Source organism: Falco punctatus (genome assembly GCF_963210335.1).
Source record: "Falco punctatus genome assembly, chromosome: 3".
NCBI lineage: Eukaryota > Metazoa > Chordata > Aves > Falconiformes > Falconidae > Falco > Falco punctatus.
In genome coordinates this window covers 85,760,368-85,782,136 of record NC_137582.1, presented here as the reverse complement: position 1 = coordinate 85,782,136, position 21,769 = coordinate 85,760,368, and the positions used below count along the sequence as shown (strand labels likewise).

The window sequence follows — 21,769 nt, the reverse complement described above, 5'->3', positions numbered from 1 at the left end:
CATCCTGCAGGACCCAGGCCAGAGCAGAAGTTCCCTAAATTTGTAGTGAGACTTCCCCTGCTTTGGTGGCTGAGTACAGCATGTTTTGATAACTAGGCAGAGTTCATGTATCAGCCAAGGGGTAGTAAGACCCCTTGAGCAGCTCTACCTTTGCTGGAGATGTCTCCACTGGCAAAACCCATCAAGTTCTGTGTTTTTTCCCTCTCTGATATGAGTTTCTGACTTTTTTTGGCCAGAGGGTCTGGATAGTAATGGTGATTTCTTTCTGTGGAACATCCTGAGTTGGAGAAGAGGAAATGGAAGAAAAAAGCAAGCATGGGAGGAGGCCATCTTAGCATAATGGGGAACTTCTGGCTGAGCTGAAACATAACAAGGAAATGTTTGATAACCAGGTCAGACTAACAAGAAGGACTATAGAAGCATTGCCCATGAATGCAGGATACAATAGGAAGGTCAGACCTCAGCTGCATTTGAAACTGGTAAGGGATGTGGAAAGTATTAAGAAGGATTTCTGTCGGTACACCAGCACCAAAAGATTGCTCAGGGAAGTGGTGGCCCAGTGTTGAATGGGGCAAGTAACCTAATGGAGAAGGAAGTAGAGAAGGTGATGATACTCAGTGCCTTCATCACTCTGTTCTGCTGGCAAGGTTTGCTCCCTCGCACCCCAGTTACAGTAACTAGTGGCAGAATCTGGGGAAGAAAATACTGCCCACTGCAAGGAAGAGAGCATGGAAGACCATTTAAGTAAGAAGGACTTTTATAAGTCCACAGGACCAAATGGCATGCATCAAGCGATGTTGAGGGAGCTGGCTGGTTTTACTGTGGAGCCAGTATCATCTGGGGAAGGTTCCTGATGGCTGGAAGAAGGCAAATGTTACACCTTGCTTTAAAAAGGGCAAGAGGAGGGTCCAGGGAACAACTGGCTGGTGAGCCTGGTCAACAGCCCCTGGTAACATTAAGAGGCAAGTAGTTATAAAGGTTACTTCCAGGTAAAATGATGGACAAGAAAGCAATTGGGAGTAGACAGCACAGATTTATTGAGGGCAGATTGTGCCTGACTGACCTCTTTCCCTTTTGTGGTGGGGTGAGTGGTTGTCTGGACAGTGGAGAGAAGCAGGTATATATTTTGACATTACAAAATATGGCTTTAAAACAGTCTCCCATACCATCTTTGTGTCCAGACCAGGGAACTGTGCACTGGATCGGTAGCTTCTAAGGTGGCTTACTGGGTAGAGTTTGTACAGGCTTAAAGGGTAATGGTCAAAGGTTTGAAGCCTAATCAGGAGCTGGTTACTAGCTGCATCTGACAGGGGTTGATACTATGGCCAATATTGTTTAATGTCTTCTTTAATAACCTGGATAATGGGGCAGATTGCACCTTCAGTAGGTTTGTGGGTGATGCCAGGTTGGGAGGAGTGACTGATATGCTGGAGAACAGCACTGCCATTCAGAAGGACCTCAAAAACCTAGAGATATGGGCTGGAGAAATGGTGCAACAAAGATAAATGCACAGTCCTGCAGCTGGGACAGAATAACAGTGTGGTGCAGGATGGGCTGGGGACTGACTGGCTTCCTCATGCCTCCACAGGGGAGGCTCTGCAGGTCCTAGTAGGCAACAATTCAGAAATAAATGAGCAGTGCAGCCATGTAGCAATGATGGCCAACATTATATTGGGCTATACAGAGTATAAGAGTATAGCCAACATGTCAAGTGAATTGATTATTCCTCTCTGCTTGACACTCTTGGCAAGTGTGCCAAATACTGGACTTCCCCAACACCAGAGATGTCAGCACGTTGGAATAAGTCCAGCAGATGCTTAGGGAGCTGGAGAGCATAATGTAAAAGGAGGCAAAGGGAACAAGGCTTGGTTAGCTTGGAGAAGAGAAGGCTGTTAAAGAGGAGTTACGGAAAAGTCAAGCAATTTGCAGAGGTATACAGCGAAAGGTCTAGAGGCACCAGCTGCAGCAGGAAAAAAATCCAGCTGGTTACTAAGAAAAACAATTCTTCACCGTGAAATCAGTTGAGCGCTGTTACAAGTCATCCAAGAAAGATGGTGGCATTTCTGTTCTTGGTGATTTTCAAAACTCGATTGGACAAGACCCTGAGAAACCTGATCTGGCTTTGAAAGTAGCCCTTTTTGGGGGCAGAGGATTGGACTGGGAACTTGAGAGGGGTTTCCCCAACCTAAATTATTCTGATGATGTGACTCTACATGTTCTGAACCCACATCTTGTAATTTGGAGGTTCAGGGATCTGGGGAACAGGATGGACTCGCAGTGCATGAAAGGAAGCACGGAGAAAGGAGAGGCTTGTTTAAGTGGGGGAAAAAATCTGAAGACAGCTGTATTATCTTCCCTTACATTCACATGCAGTCTATACTTATGGTCAACTCATTTCTTACCTTTTTTGACCAGAGGAGACTTTCAAAGTGCACACTAATGCCAATTGGATCATAGTGTTGCTACACAGATTTATTAAATCTCATTCCCACCAGGACAGAGTCCAGATCTCCCTTTCTATCCCCTAGAAGCTGCTGACTGGAGACAATGTTTTACTTCAAATTGCTTTACAATTTTTGATTTTTGATTGCTTTACAATCAAAGTGTAGATTGATGGCTTGGTACCCTCAGCCACAAATGGAATAGGATCCAGGTGATGCACAGCATTGTATTAAGCCCAATGAAATGGGGAAATTTGGGATCAGATTGGCCATGAAAGGAACCAGAGTCTTATTTTGCAGGCAGTAATCCTGGTTTCTAGCTGAACTAGAAGCCTACGTTTTGTACTCTGTTCTGGGGTTGGGTGAGTTTCAGGGAGAACTAGCTATAAACCAGATTTTCAACACGGTTTAAGTTCAGGCTAGTTTGCGTCAGTGACTTTTCTGTAATCAGGAAAGCATATCCTCAATATTAATGTTTGTCTGAAGGTAAAACTCAGAGGGAAGTTAAAATCAAAGTTTTGCAGCCTTCAGCAGGTCTGAAGCACAGATTTACCCTTGGCAGAACAGACACGTGCAGTAAACTCGTCCTGCTTACATAGTCAGAAACTCAAAACTCTGCAGCCAAAGCACGACCAACTTGCTCTTGCTAAAATCGGTTAATGAAATTACATTCCTAATATAAATAGTTGATGTGCTGGAATATAGGAAATAATCCTGCATTAGCCTCCAAGGATGAGCTGCTTGATTAATAGATCTGTTTCTAATTTCTGTAAGCATCAGCGTCTACTCTTCACTCATCTGGCATTCAGGCAGGGCACTTGACGAATCACTCAGATTATTCACGTGTATGAGTGTTGGTATGGTCAGGTCCTGAGTCAGTCCCTGAGGGCTTGCACTTTTGCAATTCCCCTTGAATTTTATTAGGTAGATAAAAGCGCCTTCAAAGAAATTTCCCTCTGCAGCCTGTGGTTTGAGTTAATTGTTGGGCACATACCTCAGCAGCAGGTTGGTGCTGTGCTGAGTATTGCAAATCAGAAATGACAAATAGCTTGCTCATGCAAGGTGCTGAAGGCAACAGCTTCCTAACCTGGATCCCTAATGTCCCAGACCCACAGCTGCAGTTACTTATTTGGCCTAGTTTTGGGAAGTGCTAAACCTCTCCATCTGGGGTGGGGAGGGGGGAAGCCACAAATACTTCTCACTTCAGGATGGGTTGTTAGGTTAAACAAAAGGGAATGCTGAATCACACACACTTTGTTGTGAAGGTGCATGCATTCGTAATCTGCTTTCATCACCAGCATGCCTGTGGCTCTTCTTATTTGGGATTTTTTCCATGTGTTGCCTGTCTGTTTTCTTGTAAGCTCCTTTTCAAGTCCCCTTTCAAGTAAGCAGAGCTGAAGAAGACTTGAAGCACTCTACTGTTTTAGGAGAGGCTCAGACTAGGGACCAGACTGGCCCCTTGTTTGTTGACTTATGCTCATAACTCCAGCATTGATGCGGGAGGATGGAGAGATCTGTGGGCTGAGCACTGCACCCGAGCTCTCCCCCTCCCTTTCCCCCCTGTTCTTGTCTGTTTAACATACAAGATCTGCAGGAAATGGGCCATCTCTTACCATGGCCTTCTGTAGAGCCTGGCCCAGTGCAACCTGCACCCGGTTGATGCTTTGCAGAGGTAACTTAATGTACGTTGTGACAGGGTGGATCTCCCTCCCCCTCTTCTCTTGCTGCAGGTATATTCGCTCAGAGCGCTCTGTCATTCTTATCAACTTCTGTCTATCCATCATCTCCTCCAACGCTCTCATCCTGATCGGACAGACCCAGACCCGGAATAAGGTAAGAGATCAGTTGGGCTTTGTTTATTTGTTTGCTTTTCCCCTGGTTTAGCACTGAAATGATCCGTTCAGGCAGCTCTTCCTCATTTTTCCTCCATCTGTTAATTAGCGACATGTCAAAGACACAACTAAATGGCAGATTTCTATTTTCTCTCTCACTCTTTCTTTGATAATTTGTCAGCATCCTCAGGGCTTTGATTAAAACCAATGTGATATTTTTGAGTGTCTGCCTAGAGTAGCTGGCACACGGCACACTAAAGAAACATGGTTATTTGCAAGGCTTTAACCATTTTATTTTCCAAAAATTACAAAGAAAGACAGATTGAGAAAAGGCTTTAAAAAAACCCAACAACAACAACCAAACAACACAATATCTCAGCTTTACATTTATTTCTCCAGCAACTTTTATACTCGGAGCTTAAAGCGCTTAGCAGATGTTAATGAACACAGCCACAAAAAACACCTTTATTTGGGTTAGGAAGCATTGCCAGACGTGCTGTGCACGCTGCAGAGCTGGGGACCGCAAGGGACTCGCTGTGGATCACAGTGTGACTCGAGCAGTAAAGGCAAGACATAACGGGGATTTTCAAGCCAAGTGCCCTGGTTTCACGTACATGCCTTCCCCCATTACAGACCCAGCTGGAGACGCACATGTTGCCTGTATGACTTTTCTCCAGCTAGCGTACTTTTAGTTTCCCTGTTGGCGGCTGGCATGACAAATCACTGCTCATTGTTAGTATTTTCCAGTTGTACCTTTCCCCATCCCCACAAGTGCTTCAACTATCCTAACTCTGCTAAGCAGAAAACTGAGGCAAGAAGCATCCTCCACTACTCCTGCTGCCACAATCTCAATCAGAAGTAAAAATTTAGGTTTTAGTTAATAATAACCAGTGAATGGCCAGTTTTTTCAAGCCTCTACTTTGGCAGCCAGAGCATGCTGTCACTTTTGGAAGCATTTCTGCAGAGAAGCCCCAGGGTTTACTGAATCACTAACACTCATTTCTGTGGAGGGCTGTTAGGGGTAGGTTGTTTTAGCAAAAGCTCTACAGCTGTTGAGTCATGCGTGTGAAAAGAAGTGTGGAGACATGCAGCCAGCCAGCCCTGCTGCTATTAAACAAGTGCCTTTCAGAAATTAAGTTCATGAAGCAGAGCTGCCTTTCATGGCCAACATCATTGGCAAGAGGTGGAGAAGGCGTGAGATAAGTTCTTGCTTTCCCTGGGTGCATCGTCTGCAACCCCAAGTGTGGGCTAGGAACTTCTTTCCATAGAAAGAAATACTGAAGTATGCACGATATGGCAAACCATGCCTGGACCACCTCTTTGGTTATTCTTTTTCACCCCAGGACAGGAGGTGGATGTCTTCACCCTCTCCCACCCCTTTCAGGGCACAGTTGTGAGCTCAGGTTCTCCCTCGTGCTTTTTCTCACATTACTCTGGGTGTTGACTGTCAGAGCTGTTAGCAGGGATTCAAAGCTCCGGGCTTCGATTGCGTGAGGCAGATTAGCTCTTTGCACATACATATGCATGAAACACCATAAATAGAAAGGTTATTCTTGGATTTCCGCTTAGCCATCTAGTAAACAGTCTCTGGCAGGGAACAGAGAAAGAAAACTATACAGAGAAGAGACGAAGAAGTGTAAATTAGGATTTTATTCACATTCAATTATTGATAATGGAGCATCTTAAAGTGTTGGTGATGATTGATTTATAATAGCAGTTACTTGGGAGACTTTCTACAGTATTAGTTTCCCTGGAAATGCCAAATTCTCCCTTGATTTCCATCCATGTAACCTCAAAGGCAAGATTCCATGCCTGGATTTGCTAAGCTTTTTGAAGATGAAAGGCATGGGAAAAGGCTAAAAAATTAGTGTCAGCAATAATGTGATACAAAAGAAATTAATGTTGCATGAACTGTCCATGTCTCAAAGGCATGGCTACATGCTGCAAGGAAACAGATTTTTCCTCTTAAAGGAAAACAAGGGCTAATGGCCTTGACAGACTGACAAACTCTGCTAGATCTTTCTGCAGCAGCTTGGGACATCATATCCCTGTGCTTAGGCCTTCATGGAGGTGATTATTTTTCCTTACAAGGAAGGAAAAAAAACCTGCAGCAGGAGTAGAAGAAGCAAATACATGCTTGCCCATCAGCTCGCCAAGTTCACAGCCTGGTTTCAGTTCAGACAATGGGTTTATCCTGGCCCAGCTAAGGTGTGCATATTTCTTTTGTGCTCCCCTCCTCTCTTCTTCCTTCCCATTTTATCAAAACTACCCGATTGAGAAAAAAATACCCAGAAAATGTATCTCTGGTGTAAAATCGGAAAGCAAAGGTTTTCTCTCCCCTTTACAAATTGCTGGCACACTGGGCAGAACCGTGTTTGTGCAGAACAAACTGCTGGCACACTGGGCAGAACTGTGTTTGTGCAGAACAAAACCAAAGTGGTAAAACAAATAGTTTTGTATGTGATGTTAAAAAAAAAATAAAAAATAATGTTGTTTTTTCTAAAATAACAGTTTCTTAAAATATATTCCAGAAAGCATCCTGTGTTTTTAACTGTTTTATGTATGTATGTAAGCTGATGAATAACAACTACCTTTTTAGGATTCTTTTAAAATGTGAAAATTACTTGAAATTATCATATTGAGCTGTGTCATTTGTACTGAACTGCCATTCAGAATCTGTTTATAGGCAGAATGCAAAGGGTTTTGGTGTCAAATACAAATGTGGAACAAAAAGACAGTTCCTGTCTCAAAGAACACACAGTCTTACTTTTATTCACAACCTCTGATAATGCCAGTTTGTGCCAGTGTATGAATCGAGAGCAACCCGATAAAATCGTGAAAAAAGACACTCCATGCATGAGAGCTCTGTGTTAAAAGATGCTGGTGGATGAAAAAAGAGGAAGGTTCATTGACCGTAAACCCAAAGTCCATATTTCCTGATAAAAGCAGAGAAATGCTTTATTATAAACCTCCCCCTGCCCTGAATGCCTTAAGCCATATTTTTTTTCTCCAGAGTCACTTTTAAAGTCTATTTGTTCTCCCTTCTCCTTGGGAGCCACTGAAGTTTCTTTCCATCATTTTCTTCTTGAGTACATTGATTCACAGTTTCCAGCTCACAGATGGTGGAAAACTGGCAGAGTTAAACAGAGCGGCACCAATTTGCACCAGTGAAAGATTTGGCCTTGTTGAGTTAAAAACAAAGACGAGCTTGTCAGCTTTCCAGTCCATCTCCCTGGCACTACAGGATTGTTCTTCATAATGCATTTGCTAGTACTTTCCCCAGTTTAATTTTAAATGGCTTAAGCTCCCTACGTTTCCCTTGAGACATTTCCCTACCGAGTAGTAGAGATCGCCATTATGAAATTCCTTCCAATGTAGTTTCTTTGGGGGTTTTAGGTGGTTTTTTTTTGTGGTGGTTTTTTTGTTTTTTTTTTTTTTTTGGTTGGTTTTTTTGTTGTTTGTTTGTTTGTTTTCCCCCTGTCTGCTAGCAGTTATATGCTCTTGGGCAACTTGCACTACTCATGTTTGCAGTCCTTACCAGCCCCTGGCAGCCGTGATTTCACCCAGTTCTCATGGCTTAACTCTTTCGTTCAGTGATCCTTCCCTGGCAGGACACTGTCTAAATTGCCCCTCTCTGATTTCATTTCTATGGCTTGGCTGCCAATGACATGGTATTTTGCAAATCTTTTGAGCTGAGATTAGTGCACGGCTTATTAACTGCTTCGTCCTCCTCAAAAGGATCATGGCAATGGTTTTGATCATTATGAAAATGAATATGCCTTGCTGAAGCCAAGAAAGCACCAGGATGGGATGCAGGCTCAGACTTCAGCAAAAATCTTAGAGCTCATGCTTGAAAGCAGCTGATTTCCGTGTAGTACTGAAATTTTGGTCTTTTGCTGGGTTGAAGCTGGTGGGGGAGGCTGCCTTCTAAAACGTCTCTTTGTGTCCTGATCTCCATGACCTTGCCTTCCAGAGCCTGGTTTGGAAGCACCTCCCTGCACCTTCTGCTCTCCTAAGCGCTGCTCTCTCTGCCTGCTGCTCTTCTCACATGTCCTCCTTTCCTCCTCTCTCCAGGTGATATGCACGCTGGTGGCAGCTTTCTTGCACTTCTTCTTCCTCTCCTCTTTCTGCTGGGTGCTGACCGAGGCTTGGCAGTCCTACATGGCCGTGACGGGCCGATTACGGAACCGCATCATCCGCAAGCGCTTCTTGTGTCTTGGATGGGGTGAGGATCCTGGGTCTGTGGAGCAGAGAGGGTCTGGGCTACAAGAGGGACTGATGCCCTGCAGAAGGCTTGGCAGAGGGTGCTGGGAACCCTTTCAGGGGTGTCAGGAAAGGCTGAGATGGTTAAAAACAGCATCAGCAAGAGCTGCAAAGACCTGCTTGCCACCCAGCATACCCAAGGGTCACACCAAATAGATGAGTTGCGGAGGGGTTGAGTTTTCAAAGGGTATGCTGAGGGTAGTTTCTGCTGGATTTGGGTCTCTTTCTTGCTTTCTCCTTTTCTCTCTCTCACTGTCTCCTTCCACGTGCAACCTGGAGTGAAGCAAGCTTTGAAATCCCATCTCCATGGCAGCAGGGCTTTTTGTAGACAAATAAACTATAAGACTGGTACAGATGCTGGTAACTAATTTCTCTCCCTCTGCCTCTTCCGTATGTTTAATTTATTAGCCTTAAATGATGCATTCTGTAGTAGAAAACAAACACAAACCCATAACCTGGGCTTTCAAAGCAGTAACAAGCGTGCATTTGAAAAGAGCAACTGAACAAAAAGTTGCTTAAAAACGAGCAGGCAAAAAAGAGAAAGGGAGAGAGAAACCGTTGTGTGTCTGAGCTGTATTAGTGTCTCGTTTTACTACTGAAGTCTAGCATTTCTCCCCAGGCAAGGTATTTCCGATGCTTACGAGGTGCCCTGATGTGATTTATTCTGGCACATCAAGAGCCATCCTCGTTCCAGCACCTGGATCCCTTTAAGTTTTCTCTCCTAGCTCTTGCTTACGATAGAAAATAAATTGTGTTATTGAAATCCGCTGTTTGTGTGTAGCAGGAGCATAGCCACATACATGCAAAGCACAGGCTGGATGCGCCTGTGTGTGTTCATGCATATGTTTATACACGAACACAGCGATTCAAGGGACATCAGGGATATCGAATGCAACCAACTAATAGCTTTTCTAGGCAATAAAAAGGGATTTTTCTGATTTGTAAAAGCTGGGACAGATGGGTGTGTTAGCCAAGGGAATTTTGGATGAGCGACATTCACATTTGTAGTCTGCACAGATTTAAGAAAACACCCTACATGTGTAGAAGCATAATTTGCACTGCTAGTAAAACATAGTCATCTCTGAGCTAGGATGCACTGGCTGATAAATAATGCATACTAACCATTTGGAGTAGGTTAGGACAAGAAATGAAGAACGTTTTCGCCTATTAAGGCAGCAAGGGAATTTCTGGTATTTAGCATCCTGTTAGACTTCAGCTGTAGAGCTGGGATTAATGGCACTTCTAAGAGGAAAGAGTCCGAAAATACGTTTTAAAGAGCATAATCTGAAATAATTAGCACAATTCACTTTGTCATGGGCTGATTCTCCCCCTTTTCCCCCTTTGCATATTAGCATTTCTCTAAGCCCTTGTTCTAGACATCTTTGCCAAGTTCTCAGCTGCTGTCAGCTGTAGCTCATTGAAGCTATGGTGGTTTTCATCAGCAATGAGATTTATTCCTAGGGTGTTATTTTTTTCTTCTCTTCAGTATGTAACTCTGCCTTTCCAGAAAAGAGCAATTGGAAATTTTTTACTATTATTATTTAGAACAGACAGACAAACTGTTCCGTAGAAACAATTCAGTCATCATATTTAGCCTGAGTAAAGAATAAGTAATTTTTTTAGTCTTTTTATGACCATGTCATAGTTTCCACTACTAGATTTTTAATGCTGCCACAGTTCAAGCTCTTAAGTGGGTCTGTAGTTGTTCATAACAGTTATGGCTCTTGGCAGTTATTGGCAAACGACCTTTTCTAGGGGGACATGATGAACACATGACCTGATTCTCCTCTGGCCTGGCAGTACAAAACTCTCTGAAACAGGTTTCTAATGTATTTATTTGGAATTGTATATGTAAAATTCACTTTCTGCAGAAAGCCCCCAAAACCTTGCCACTGATTACGTAGCATGACTGACTGCCTAGGAGGAGAATCCACACACAGTAAATGGAACAGACCAGGTAGGAATAACTTTCTTTCAAATAATCAAAAACAGATTAAGAGTTTTGATTTTCTTATTCAGTCTCATCACATCTAACTGTGATTAGATCATTAACAGCTCTCTCAAGGCAGAGGAGTACAGCACCCCTCCTTACAATGCTCTTTAGCTTAGCTACCATGGCATAGCTACCACCTTCAGTAAATGCTCCTTGCAGAGGTACATTTTCAGCACAAGCTGAGGCTCCTACCCAGGCTCAGTACAAACCAGTCCCTATAAGCTGACGAGTTCACAGCCTGTATTTCTGCATAATTATCACATCTAAGAGAGGCACTTTGCGAAGTACAAGCTGCTATTTTTGGAGGAGTCTTAGCCAACTTTCCTCTTTCACAGAGCCTTTTGCATCAAGCTATACTGAAAAAGTCCTTTCACATGTGGTTTCTTGGTGTGCCTGTCATGGAATGCCATATTGATGGCATCTTAGTGAGTACAGCACCCAGGATATATCCAGATGAGGTGTGAAGGAGGCTTAGAAAGAGAAGCAATATTCAACTAAGAAAAGGTGGGGGTGGGGGGGGGGAGGAAAAAAAAAAGAAAATAAAAAGGAAAAGAAATCTTTTAAACACACTGCCTGTTGGTTTTAGACTGATCAAACGTGAGCTGTGCTTGGAAATCTCATACGAGAGGAGAAACACTTCCCTTTATGATAACTCTCAAATGCTGTATACTCCAGCCAACCTGGCCTTATACCTCCAAGCTGGCTGCAGAGCATCACCATTAATCAGTCTTGCAATGATTTGTATTGCTGAGTGACCACCTTGCCAGCAGGGTTATTGTTTAGATGCCGTGTCTGCACATCCCTTTGATCTACAGTGTCTTCTGCAGTCACCTGCCATGACCTCTACAGTGCAAGAATTGGGGTCTTGTCAAGAAGTACTAACCCTAACTGGCTACTGATTCTGCTAATTCTTAAAGGGATTTGCCCATCTTTAGCACTGAGACAGCTTAATTCATCATGTCATGAGGAGGAGGGCTGTGAAAGTCCACATGGAGACCTCCATAGATGAAGAACCAGATATAACTAGCTGATATCCAGGCATTTCTTCAGGGAAAGGGGAGAACTGGGCTGGGGCTAGTGAACCACAAAAGTACCCAATCTCCTCCGTAGGTCTTTGGGCACTTCGTCGTGGCAGGAATAAGAAAGATCAGAAGACTATTAGCAAGAAGTAGTGTCTTTTGCTAGTTCTCATTGTGCCTAGACATTCAAGGACCCCAGAATTTCAGAGCTTTTTATGTGTTTTCTTCCAATAACCAGCAGGTTGCACAATAACCAGCAGGTTTTCTTTATACTCCTCTCTAATTTTGTGGGAGCTTCCAGCAGCAAGATCAAATCCATAGCTTCACCCCCTTATGCACCTGAAATGACATCCCATCTTGGCCCCATTAGCTCATGATACTCTGAAGATAAATTATACTTGGTACATTGAGGCATCCCAGCCACAGACTTAAGTTGCGCATCCTTTGCAGTGCTCATAATGAAGTGTGTCGTCTTGAGGGCAGCTGGTTTACTCCCCTTTCGGAAACAAAAAGGGAGCAGGTCTGGCAAGAGAGGAAGTATCCTGGTTAGCAGAAAGATCTGATGTTCTGATGCTCTTTTCCATTGTTGTTCAGAGGGACCTGCTCTGTTATAGATCATGGCCCACCACTTTTGGGGGACCTGTTTGGGACCGGGACCTGTTTGTGATAGGGAAAACATGTTTCCGTTTCCTTTTCTGTCTCATTTGGGATGAGATTTGAACCTGGGTTGTTCATCATACATTCTGTTAAGAGCAAACATAGTCCTTAATCTCCCCCTTGCTAGTTTATTTGTGTTGGGTTGTGGCTGAATATTCCATCTTCAGGAGACACCCTTATATATTTCTGGCCAGCCTGCATACACAAGAACAAAATAAATGCATTTTATGCATCTGCATGTACTGTCAATCACCACACAACCGCTGAGACCACGGCAGGATATGAGCTGATTACAGCTGATGGCCTTTACTTCATTAGCAGAGGTAACATGGGTTCATGCTTTTGGCTTTGAAGGTCCTGAGTTCAGTCTCTGCCAAAGACCCAGGCTGGGACAGATGGTGCTAGAATAACACTGGACAGAATAGGGTATATTATGCGGTTGAGTGGGAGATGAGCTGCACATATGCTTAAATGACCAATTTTCCTTGTTTCATTTCCACAGGGCTCCCCGCCTTGGTCGTTGCCATTTCCGTGGGATTTACTAAAGCCAAGGGGTACGGCACTGTGAACTAGTGAGTAAAGGAGCTCTTCCTTTTTCTTCCTGTCTTACCCTCCATCCTTTTTGCCAAAATCCAGTCACAAGCTGCAGGAGCCAGGGCAGGGGTTAAATTCTGCTGTGCTGCCCATGGCAGAGGGAGACAGGGATGATGGGAGAGGAAGGAGCCATCCTGCCTCCCTGCCTCCTCCAGCCATCAGCTGGCCAAGGTGGGTTGTATATTACTTTAAAAGCAAGTTTATAGAGACTAGTAAGATTTAACTGTTGTGTATATGACATAACTTTGATGTATGTACCTTCTACTTAGAGATTTTTTAATTTTATTTTTTAGGAGAAAATGTAGACTATTTAAAGTTTAGGATGTTTAAAAATTAAAAGTAGCTTTTGTGTTTATCTATTTAATCATTTACTTGACTGGTCCCAGGTTTTAAAAATAGCTCGGCTCAGTCTGAGACACCAGAATGAGCATGAGTTTTTCAATCCAGGGTTTGGAAATTGATATCATTTTGCCTGTTTTCCAAATTCCACAGGATTTGCCTTTAGGAAGCATGTAATGTGGGAAGAAGGCAGCAGTAGAAATAATAGAATAAGATGGTTCAGAGGTAAAAACCACATGATGGCAAGGCTGGAATTACTCAGAGCTGAAGCATTAGTGCAACTTGAAAAAGAGGAAGAAAAAGAAAGTGGTGTTTTTTCACTGTGTTGTGAGAAAGATAGCTTAGAAATTTTATGTATAGTGGCAGCCAAAGGATAATATTTTATGCAGCAATAAATCAGGCCCTTCCCTACTGCAACCCATCATTATCTAAAGCCTTCCTAGCTAGTAGATTGCATCCCACATGAAAAATGTTTAAGACAGAAGTTGGAGATGTGGCCAGTGACGGATGAGGGTTCAATAGGTCCACTGAGAAAATATCATGTGGAATGTCTGCTCCTTCTCAATTCCCACCATATTGTGCACACCCACGACCAAATGGTCCAGGGTTTGCATTTTGATTGCAGGAGACTATTGAAACAGCATAGTAGCATTCTCTGTTTGCTATGTAGTCTAAATTACTGCAAAATACTGTACAATACAGAGGGCTCAGGAACGTGGGTTGGTCAAATGCAAATCCCTAGCTACAATCCCTGAAGCCTGTGCTGGCATCAGGATGCATTGGTCATACCTGTCCTGACTTGCCTGCCCCAGCTCAAGTGACTTGGCTTCAGCGTGTCCTGGTGGAGAGTGATCCAGCGTGTTGCATGACTCAGAAGAGGACAACGCATAGCCTGGCGTTCAGAAGCACTGCTGAGATCCCAGCTACCCTTTAGCTTTTCTGTGGGTCTGCTGTTTCTGGCACTTTACTCTGTGCAAGTCTGCAAGACCAGTTCTTAATGAACAAGCATCAGGGGAATGGGAAGGAGGTCCTAAATATTTTGGCTTCCTTTCCTGTTTAGAGACTGGTGGCAATTGGTGCAAAAAGCTCTGTAGCTCCTTCTCCATTAATGCTTAGGGTCGCCGCGTGTTTTGTGGTCCACATTGACCACACAAAAGAGCCTGGGCAGGGAAGGGAAGAACGTGCAGGAAAGCACACCCTGTTTCACTGCCCTGGACCACTGCGTGCCAACATCTCCCCGCCCAGAGCAATACCCTTCTAGACTGCAGTCAAAAGGGTGTCAACGCGTGACAAAACCTGCTGGACTCCTGCTTTGCTCCCAGATTTGGCACGCCGGCAAGGTGGCCAACAGGCTGCGCTGACTTTCCATCGTTCCCAGGGGATGCTTAACCACACCAGCTCTTCTCCTTTTGCTGCTAATCCTCTGACTCCTTTCAGCCCTAAAGACGCTGTTGCTCCTTGCATCCAAGGGCTGGATGCTGCCTACCTCCCTGCCCAGCAGGGGATGGGAGGCAGGGGGAGGGGGAGGTTGAGGAATGGCAGGGGATCCTGTGCTCCCAGCAGGATCTGCAGCCCAAGTGACACTGTTTCCCAGCTCTGCTGTCAAGGTGCTTGTCACCAAAATAGCAGGGGGCCTTCACACCCCATCAAGTCCAGTTTGTCCTCCTTTCACCTCCCTTCCATGCTGCAGCCCAGTATGTGGTAAAGCTGGTGAGTCCCAGCGAAGAACAACAATTCTTCTCAACCACAGAGAGCCCATCAGACATTCCTAACGCTGCCATCTTGTTGTAATTCCTGCTGTTGGCTTTACCAAGAGCCAGAGCTAAACAGAGCTAACTTGCAGTCACCCCCTCAAGCCAGCGTCTCTGCCCCAAGCAGCGTGGATGTCCCCATGGGTGCTGGTTAAGCAGTCCCTGTCCTGCCTCCATGCAGGGAGAGCAAGTGGGTGCTCACTGCTGTGCCAGGTGGATGATGTGGTGGGTTCATGAGCCATGATGCTGAGCATAAAACAGTGCTGAGCATCACTGTAACGAGAGTTACATTTGTGCATTGGTGCATTTTAAAACATGAAACAAATATTCATGTGGACCAAGCTAGGCAGGGTGCCCTGACAGGCTGCAGTGCTTTCACACTTATCCCTGTTTCCTTGCTCCAAAGGCATAAAAGCTGTCTTACATTTATGTGTGGGAATGCCCTTGGTTTTACCTCTCCTCTAGAGTAAAGTCAATATTACATAGGAGTAATCTCAGAGCTTGAACTCAAAAACTTGAAGTTGTTCAGACCTAGATTTAACACTGTCTGATGCTAAAGGCATATAAAAAGAATACAGACATGGATCGAAGCTGGTCCCAGGATGTTTGTTGGTTTCTGTCCGTTGCAGAAATGCATGAGGTGGCTGCAAAGCTTGGAGCTAGAGATCAGGAGCTATTTCAGCTTTGTCCCTAGCATGCACAGGGCATGCACAGGGCATTTCAAATAGGCAGTGGCAGACTTTCAAGGCACAATGTTTCCATCCTGCAGAAGGAAGGAAAGACACTAGCCCCAGCACGTCCCTCCCTGTGAAGCAGGGGAAAAGAGCTGGCATGATATACCACAAGGGACTTCACAGTGTCTTTGAAAGCTTCTTCCAATCCTGCAATTTCTGATTCCTAAGAGCAGTGCATTATCACCCATTGGTTTTCTTCTGGACATGGGCATTAAGACAAAGCAGGGCTCTGTTATTTAGCTGAGCACAGGATTTGAACTAAATATCAGTCGTCTTCTCATCCCACTCACAATGGTAAAAAACCTCTGACATCCATCTATGGGACATTGTTGTGAGAGCATTTTGGGGATAGCTGCAGCTGTTGAAGTCATGGTAGCACTAATCTTGGTGTTACAGACTGCTATGGTGAAGCTTGTGGAAGGGACAGCGTGTGAAATGCATAACGTGTCTCTGTGTCACGATGACTGAAACTATTCATCTGCAGGGTACACCAAGGTGGCAACTGCAGTGGAGCACATTAAGAAAGGGACCTCTGACAAGGTGGTCTACCTGGGTCCTAAGCAGGATTTCACCCAGCTTTGTCCTGTCTTTTTTTTTTTTTTTGTTCATGGGGTGAAGCTATTCTGTAACGATGAGAACAGAAGTGAGTGGCAGTGTGGAGGGCTGTCCCGTCAGGCTGTGGTAGCAGTCGAAGGGTTGGCTGCATCTCCAAGCTGTAACACGAGAGATCAGAGACAGTGCCAAGTGTGGGAAGGCTGTAGGTAATATTTACCCTTTAGATGGCCAGACTGGGCCACTGGGTGGAAAGATGAGAAGGGAGAGAGAGGTTCAAATTAAGAATTTAATACGTACTGCAGGATTTGGACTGTGCCTCTGTTGTTTTCTGAGTGACGATTCCCCAGCAGCCATTCACTCAGAGGCCTTTCTGGCTAAAGACACTTCTGGAGTGCTGTGAACTCTCCATCTACAAGGAGGGGAGGAGAACACAAGGGGATTTATCCTTTTTCTTATCTGAACAGCATCTGAAAGGAGATTGTGTGGTTGTTTGGAGAGCTGTTGGGGTAGGGTACTTGCTGTACTTCCAGTCTCGAAGAGTCTTGGAGATAATGGAGGTCTAAAGGGCCCGCCACTGCTCACCTCCTGGTATTAGGCTGAATGCCTGAATAATAACTCTCCTTTTAGCTGGTACTCCAGGGACTGACCCTGGACCTCTAAAGCTTGACAAACTGCCTCCTAAAGCTTGAACTGAGTAATTGAGGTTGTGCTACTGGTAGCTGGGAACTCATATCCTTCCTCAGCAGACAGCCCACAAAAAGTTTTCTGAGAGCAGTGCCAGGACACTGCAAATTGCCAGGGGTCCTTGTGTGTCATTGTGTCAGGGCTTCTGTCACCCACAGGTGTCTCAGCAGCTTCTATATTAATTTCTAAATTAGTACTGATGGGACAGCCCCAGTTCCCAGCTGCAGTCTTATACAAATATTTTGGCTGTTGCATTGGAGCCACTTAATTTTGCACACGATCTAGGTGTGACCTGTTGCTGGCAGAGCTGTACAGTGTAGTCAAGAAGGTGTCTGGAAGTCAGCCCTTCACACCAAGACAAAAGCCATCCATCTCACATTTTTGCTGTGGCAGATTCACAAAAGGATCAGATATTTTGCAAAGAGGTCTTTCACGTTGAACACAAGAGCTGCTGTCAGTCAGGGAAGCACCGCTTAGAAATAGCAGTCTGGAGCTGCTGAGCATTGTTAAACCGTTCACTTACTCCCTTCCAGTGGTAATTTTATTTGAGAGATCTGTGAAGAGATTCCTTGGCAAGTACTGGGGAACCTCTTAGTGAAGTGCAACTATTTATGCGCCTTGTAGGCACAAGGCTAAAAGCATCTCCGCTAGACTAATATATTGCTGGAGTTTGCTGTTGGTTCCTCTTCTTGGGTATCGCTTCACCTTTTCCCTTCCCTTGCTGTCAGCCACCACCTCTGACAGCCTTGGGAATGCTTCCATTATGCACTGTGGCAGGGAGGTCAGACAGTCAGAAGGGATAAGGACCAGTGCTTGGTGATGTGTGAACTCACCTTCAGAAAGCCTGATGCTCAGAGGGGAGGAGGGGCTGCCAGGGACCTGGCATGAACGAGAGCCCTCATTACACCAAGTCCTCATCACTAACTGGAGTGTGGAACTGTCAGTTCTTTCTTCAGCTCAGCTGTTGGTTGGAAGACACCCTGGGAAAAAGGGTCTCAAAATTAGGATGGAGCATTGGAGTAAAAAGGTCTGAGCAAGGACTGAGATCTGGGAGCCCTCCTGCTTCCCCCTGCCCTCTCCTTGCATTTAGGGAGACCTCCAGTTATTGCAACCCTACAAAGCTTCATTCTTATTCCCTCCTCAGCTGATTATTCGTTTTATTATTACAGCAGCTCAGTCAGTTTGTGAGAGCAACTTGCTATCAGGAAGGAATTAGAATTGATTAAATTAACACATCACAGGTTTAATTTAGAAATAAACAAGATGCAGGTCTCAGAAAAACAGAATGTCCTGCTTTCGATTTTCAATTTGAAATACTTTTTTTTTTTCTTTTCCCAAATGTTCTGTGTTTTGGGGTGAAAAAATAGCGTTTTTTGCAAGTCAGAATTGATACAAAAAACATATGAGGCCGATCAACAAAACTGAAATGTTTCCAGGAGGGCTTTGTTTCCCGGGAGACTCTGAGAGTCAACATGGGTTTGCTTCTGATGCAGAATGAAACCGTATTGCTGAGAGTACAGACACGTAACTGAATTACTGCAGGGTTAGCTGGGTTCAGAGCTCTAAGAAAGTCCTTGCTCCATTGTGGTTACCTGCTCTTCTCCTGTGGTAAACGCACGGTAGTTTACTGCTGAAACAGGATTACTTCATTGCACATTTTCTCCAGGGTACTGCAATGTCAAAGCATGCAGACTTTCCATGGGGTTGCTGGCACAGTGTAAATTTGCATCCTTTCTTGCCTCGCAGTACCTAGTTTATGTGTCCATGCTTTGAACAGCTGGATTGCCCACAAAATGGAAATTTCAGCTCCAGTGCTGCTGTAACTGTTGATGACTGTCACAGAGCCCCAGGCTGGTTGAGGTGGGAAGGGATCTCTGTAGGCTGTCTGCTCCAATGCCCCCGCTGCTCAGGCAGGGTCACCTAGAGTTGGCTGCTCAGGACCATGCCCAGAGTGCTTCTGAGTGGCTCTAAGGATGGAGACTCCACAACCCCTCTGCCAGTGCTCAGTCACTCTCCCAGTGAAAAATTGTTTTCTTCCTGACTTTATGGTCAAACCTGAAAATCCTGTTGGCTATCCAGACAGCCTGTGATGCTCAGCTCTGAGGATGGGAGCAGAGTGAGATTTCCCCTGCCTCTCTTCGCTTGTTTTGTTTTTGTTGTTTTTTGGTTTTTTTCTTTTTTAAGCAAGTTTGTTAGTATGGATATGTCTGTGCGCAGCACGTCACTGTCCGGTGCAGTAGGAGCTTCATGAGGACACCTAGGCTGTATTCATACTATTTACGTGAGAGATGGAATTCATCCTGCATTTCAGGTAGCAATGAGGGCTTTAAACTAAAGTTGCCAGGGAAGGGGAATCTCAATCCATCCCACTCCTACCAGTTTGGTACCAGTGCCACCAGTAGATGCCCAGAGCCTTGACAGGGATTCCAGGTCAACTATAGAACACCTGAAAAGCAGCACAAAGGAATTCCAGTCAGTAGTTCAGCTTGATCAGGGCCCAGCTTAAATGCCTCTATGCAAGCACACGTAACATGGGCAATGAGCAAGAGGAGTTAGAGATGTGGGCACACCTGGAGGGCTATGATCTTAACGGTATCATGGAGATGTGGTGGGATTGCTCCTGTGAGTGGAGTGTTAGGATAGAAGGATACAGGCTCTTTAGGAAGGACAGCCAGGGCAGATGAAGAGTTGCTGTCACCCTCTATGTAAATGACCAGATGGAGTGCATGGAGCTCTACCTAGGGATGGATGAGGAGCCAGCCGAGAGTTTATGGGTTTATTAAGAGTTTATAACAGGGAGCGCAGGGCCAGATGACATTATAGTGGGAGTCTGCTACAGGCTGGCTGACCAGGAAGACTAAGCAGAGAGGACCTCCATAGATAGATAGAAACTATCTCAGGTTCACAAGCCCTGGTCCTCACGGTAGACTTCACCCACCCTGGTGTCTGTCGGAGGGACAACACAGCAGGGCATAGGCAGTCCAGGTGGTTCCTGGAATGCATTGATGATAATTCCCTTCTCCAAGTGATGGAGGAACCAACAAGAAGAGGTGCTATGCTGGACCTTGTTCTTACCAGCAAGGAGGGGCTGGTGGGGAACATGAAGCTCAAGGGCAGCCTTTGCTGCAGCAACCATGAAATGATGGAGTTCAAGATTCTTAGGGCAGCAAGAAGGTTGTACACCAGGCTCACTACCCTGGACTTTGGCCTCTTCAGGGATCTGCTTGGTAGAGCACCATGGGATAAAGCCCTGGAGGGGAGAGGGGCACAAGAAAGCTGGTTAATATTCAAGGATCACCTCCTGCAAGCTCAGGAACAATCCGTCCCAGCAAAGAGGAAGTCAGGCAAAACCACCAGGAGATCTGCATGGATGAACAAGGAGCTCCTGGACAAACTCAAACACAAAAGAAAGCTTCCAGAGGGTGGCAGCAAGGACAAGTATGTTGGGAGGAGTACAAGAGAAATTGTCTGAGCAGCCAGGGATCAGGTCAGGAAAGCTAAAGCCCTGACAGAATTAAACTGTCCGGGGATGGGAAGGGCAACAAGAAAAACTTCTATAGGTACATTGGTGATTAAACGAAGACTAGGGAAAATGTGAGCTGTCTCTGAAAGGAAACAGGAGACCGACCTGGTTACTCAGGATATGGAGAAGGCTGAGGTACTCATATGTGTCAAGCATTTGACACTGTCCTGCATGACATTCTTGTCTCTAAACTGTAAACATGGATTTGATGGAGGGACCACTTGGTAGATAAGGAATTGGCTGCATGGTTACACTCAAAGAATTGCAGTCAATGGCTCAATGTTCAAGTGGATACCAGTGATGAAGGATGTTCCCCAGGGGTCAGTATTGGAACCAACTCTGTTTCACATCTTTGTTGTTGACGTGGATAGTGGGATTGAATGCACCCACAGCAAATTTCCTGACAACACCAAGCCAAGTGGTAGGTTGACATGCTGGAGGGAAGGGATGCCATCCAGAGGGACCTTGGCAGGCTTGAGAGGTGGGCACATGTGAACATCATGAAGTTCAACAAGGCCAAGGGCAAGATCCTGCACATGGGTTGGGACAATCCCAAGCACAAATACAGGCTGAGTGGATTGAGGATTAAGAGAAGTCCTGAGGAGAAGGGCTTGGGGTCATGGGTTGAGAAGAAGCTCAACATGACCTGGCAATGTACATTTGTAGCCCAGAAATCTGACTGTATCCTAGGCTGTGTCAAAAGAAGTGTGACCAGCAGGTAGAGGGAGGTGATTCTGCCCCTCTACTCTGCTCTACAGAGACTTCCCCCTGGAGTACTGTGTTATGCCCTGGGACCCCCAACATAAGAAGAATGTGGACCTGCTGGAGCAAGTCCAGAGGAGGGCCACGGAGATGGTCAGAGGGCTGTAGCACCCCTGCTATGGAGACAGGCTGAGAGAATTGTGGTTGTTCAGCCTGGAGAAGAGAAGGCTCCAGGGACACCTTCCAGTAACTAAAGGGGACCTACAAGAAAGCTGGAGAGGGGCTTTTTACAAGGGCACATAGTGAAAAGACAAGGGGTAATGCCTTTACACTTTTAAGAGGGTAGATTTAGATTAGATATAAGGAAGAAATTCTTTACTGTGAAGGTGCTGAGGCACTGGAATAGGTTGCCCAGAGAAGCTGTGGATGCTCCCTCCCTGGAAGTGTTCAAGGCCAGGTTGGATAAGGCTTTGAATGACTTGGTTTAGTGGAAGATCTCCCTGCTCATGACAGGGGGGTTGGAAGTAAATGATCTTTAAGGTCTCTTCCAACCCAAACCATTTTAGGATTTGATGATTCTATAATCTCTCCAGTGATGTCTCCATCTGGGTTAGGTGCGCTGCTTAATTGGATGGTGAAGATCTGGTCAAGGCAGTCAAGGGAGTTCAGGATGTGATTCATC

At 45.2% G+C, this 21,769-nt stretch overlaps 1 protein-coding gene across 7 annotated transcripts in view; it reads left to right on the top strand.

Annotated features, from left to right (window-relative positions):
* The window catches only part of ADGRB1 (adhesion G protein-coupled receptor B1), a 294,461-nt gene that overhangs the window by 228,308 nt on the left and 44,384 nt on the right, over positions 1-21,769 (top strand). For all 7 annotated transcript variants that reach the window (XM_080380266.1, XM_080380265.1, XM_080380263.1 and 4 more), the window contains 3 exons: positions 4,172-4,274; positions 8,348-8,498; positions 12,708-12,777. In XM_080380266.1, coding sequence (XP_080236392.1) covers positions 4,172-4,274; positions 8,348-8,498; positions 12,708-12,777 — 324 coding nt within the window. The remainder of the gene's footprint in view (positions 1-4,171; positions 4,275-8,347; positions 8,499-12,707; positions 12,778-21,769) is intronic.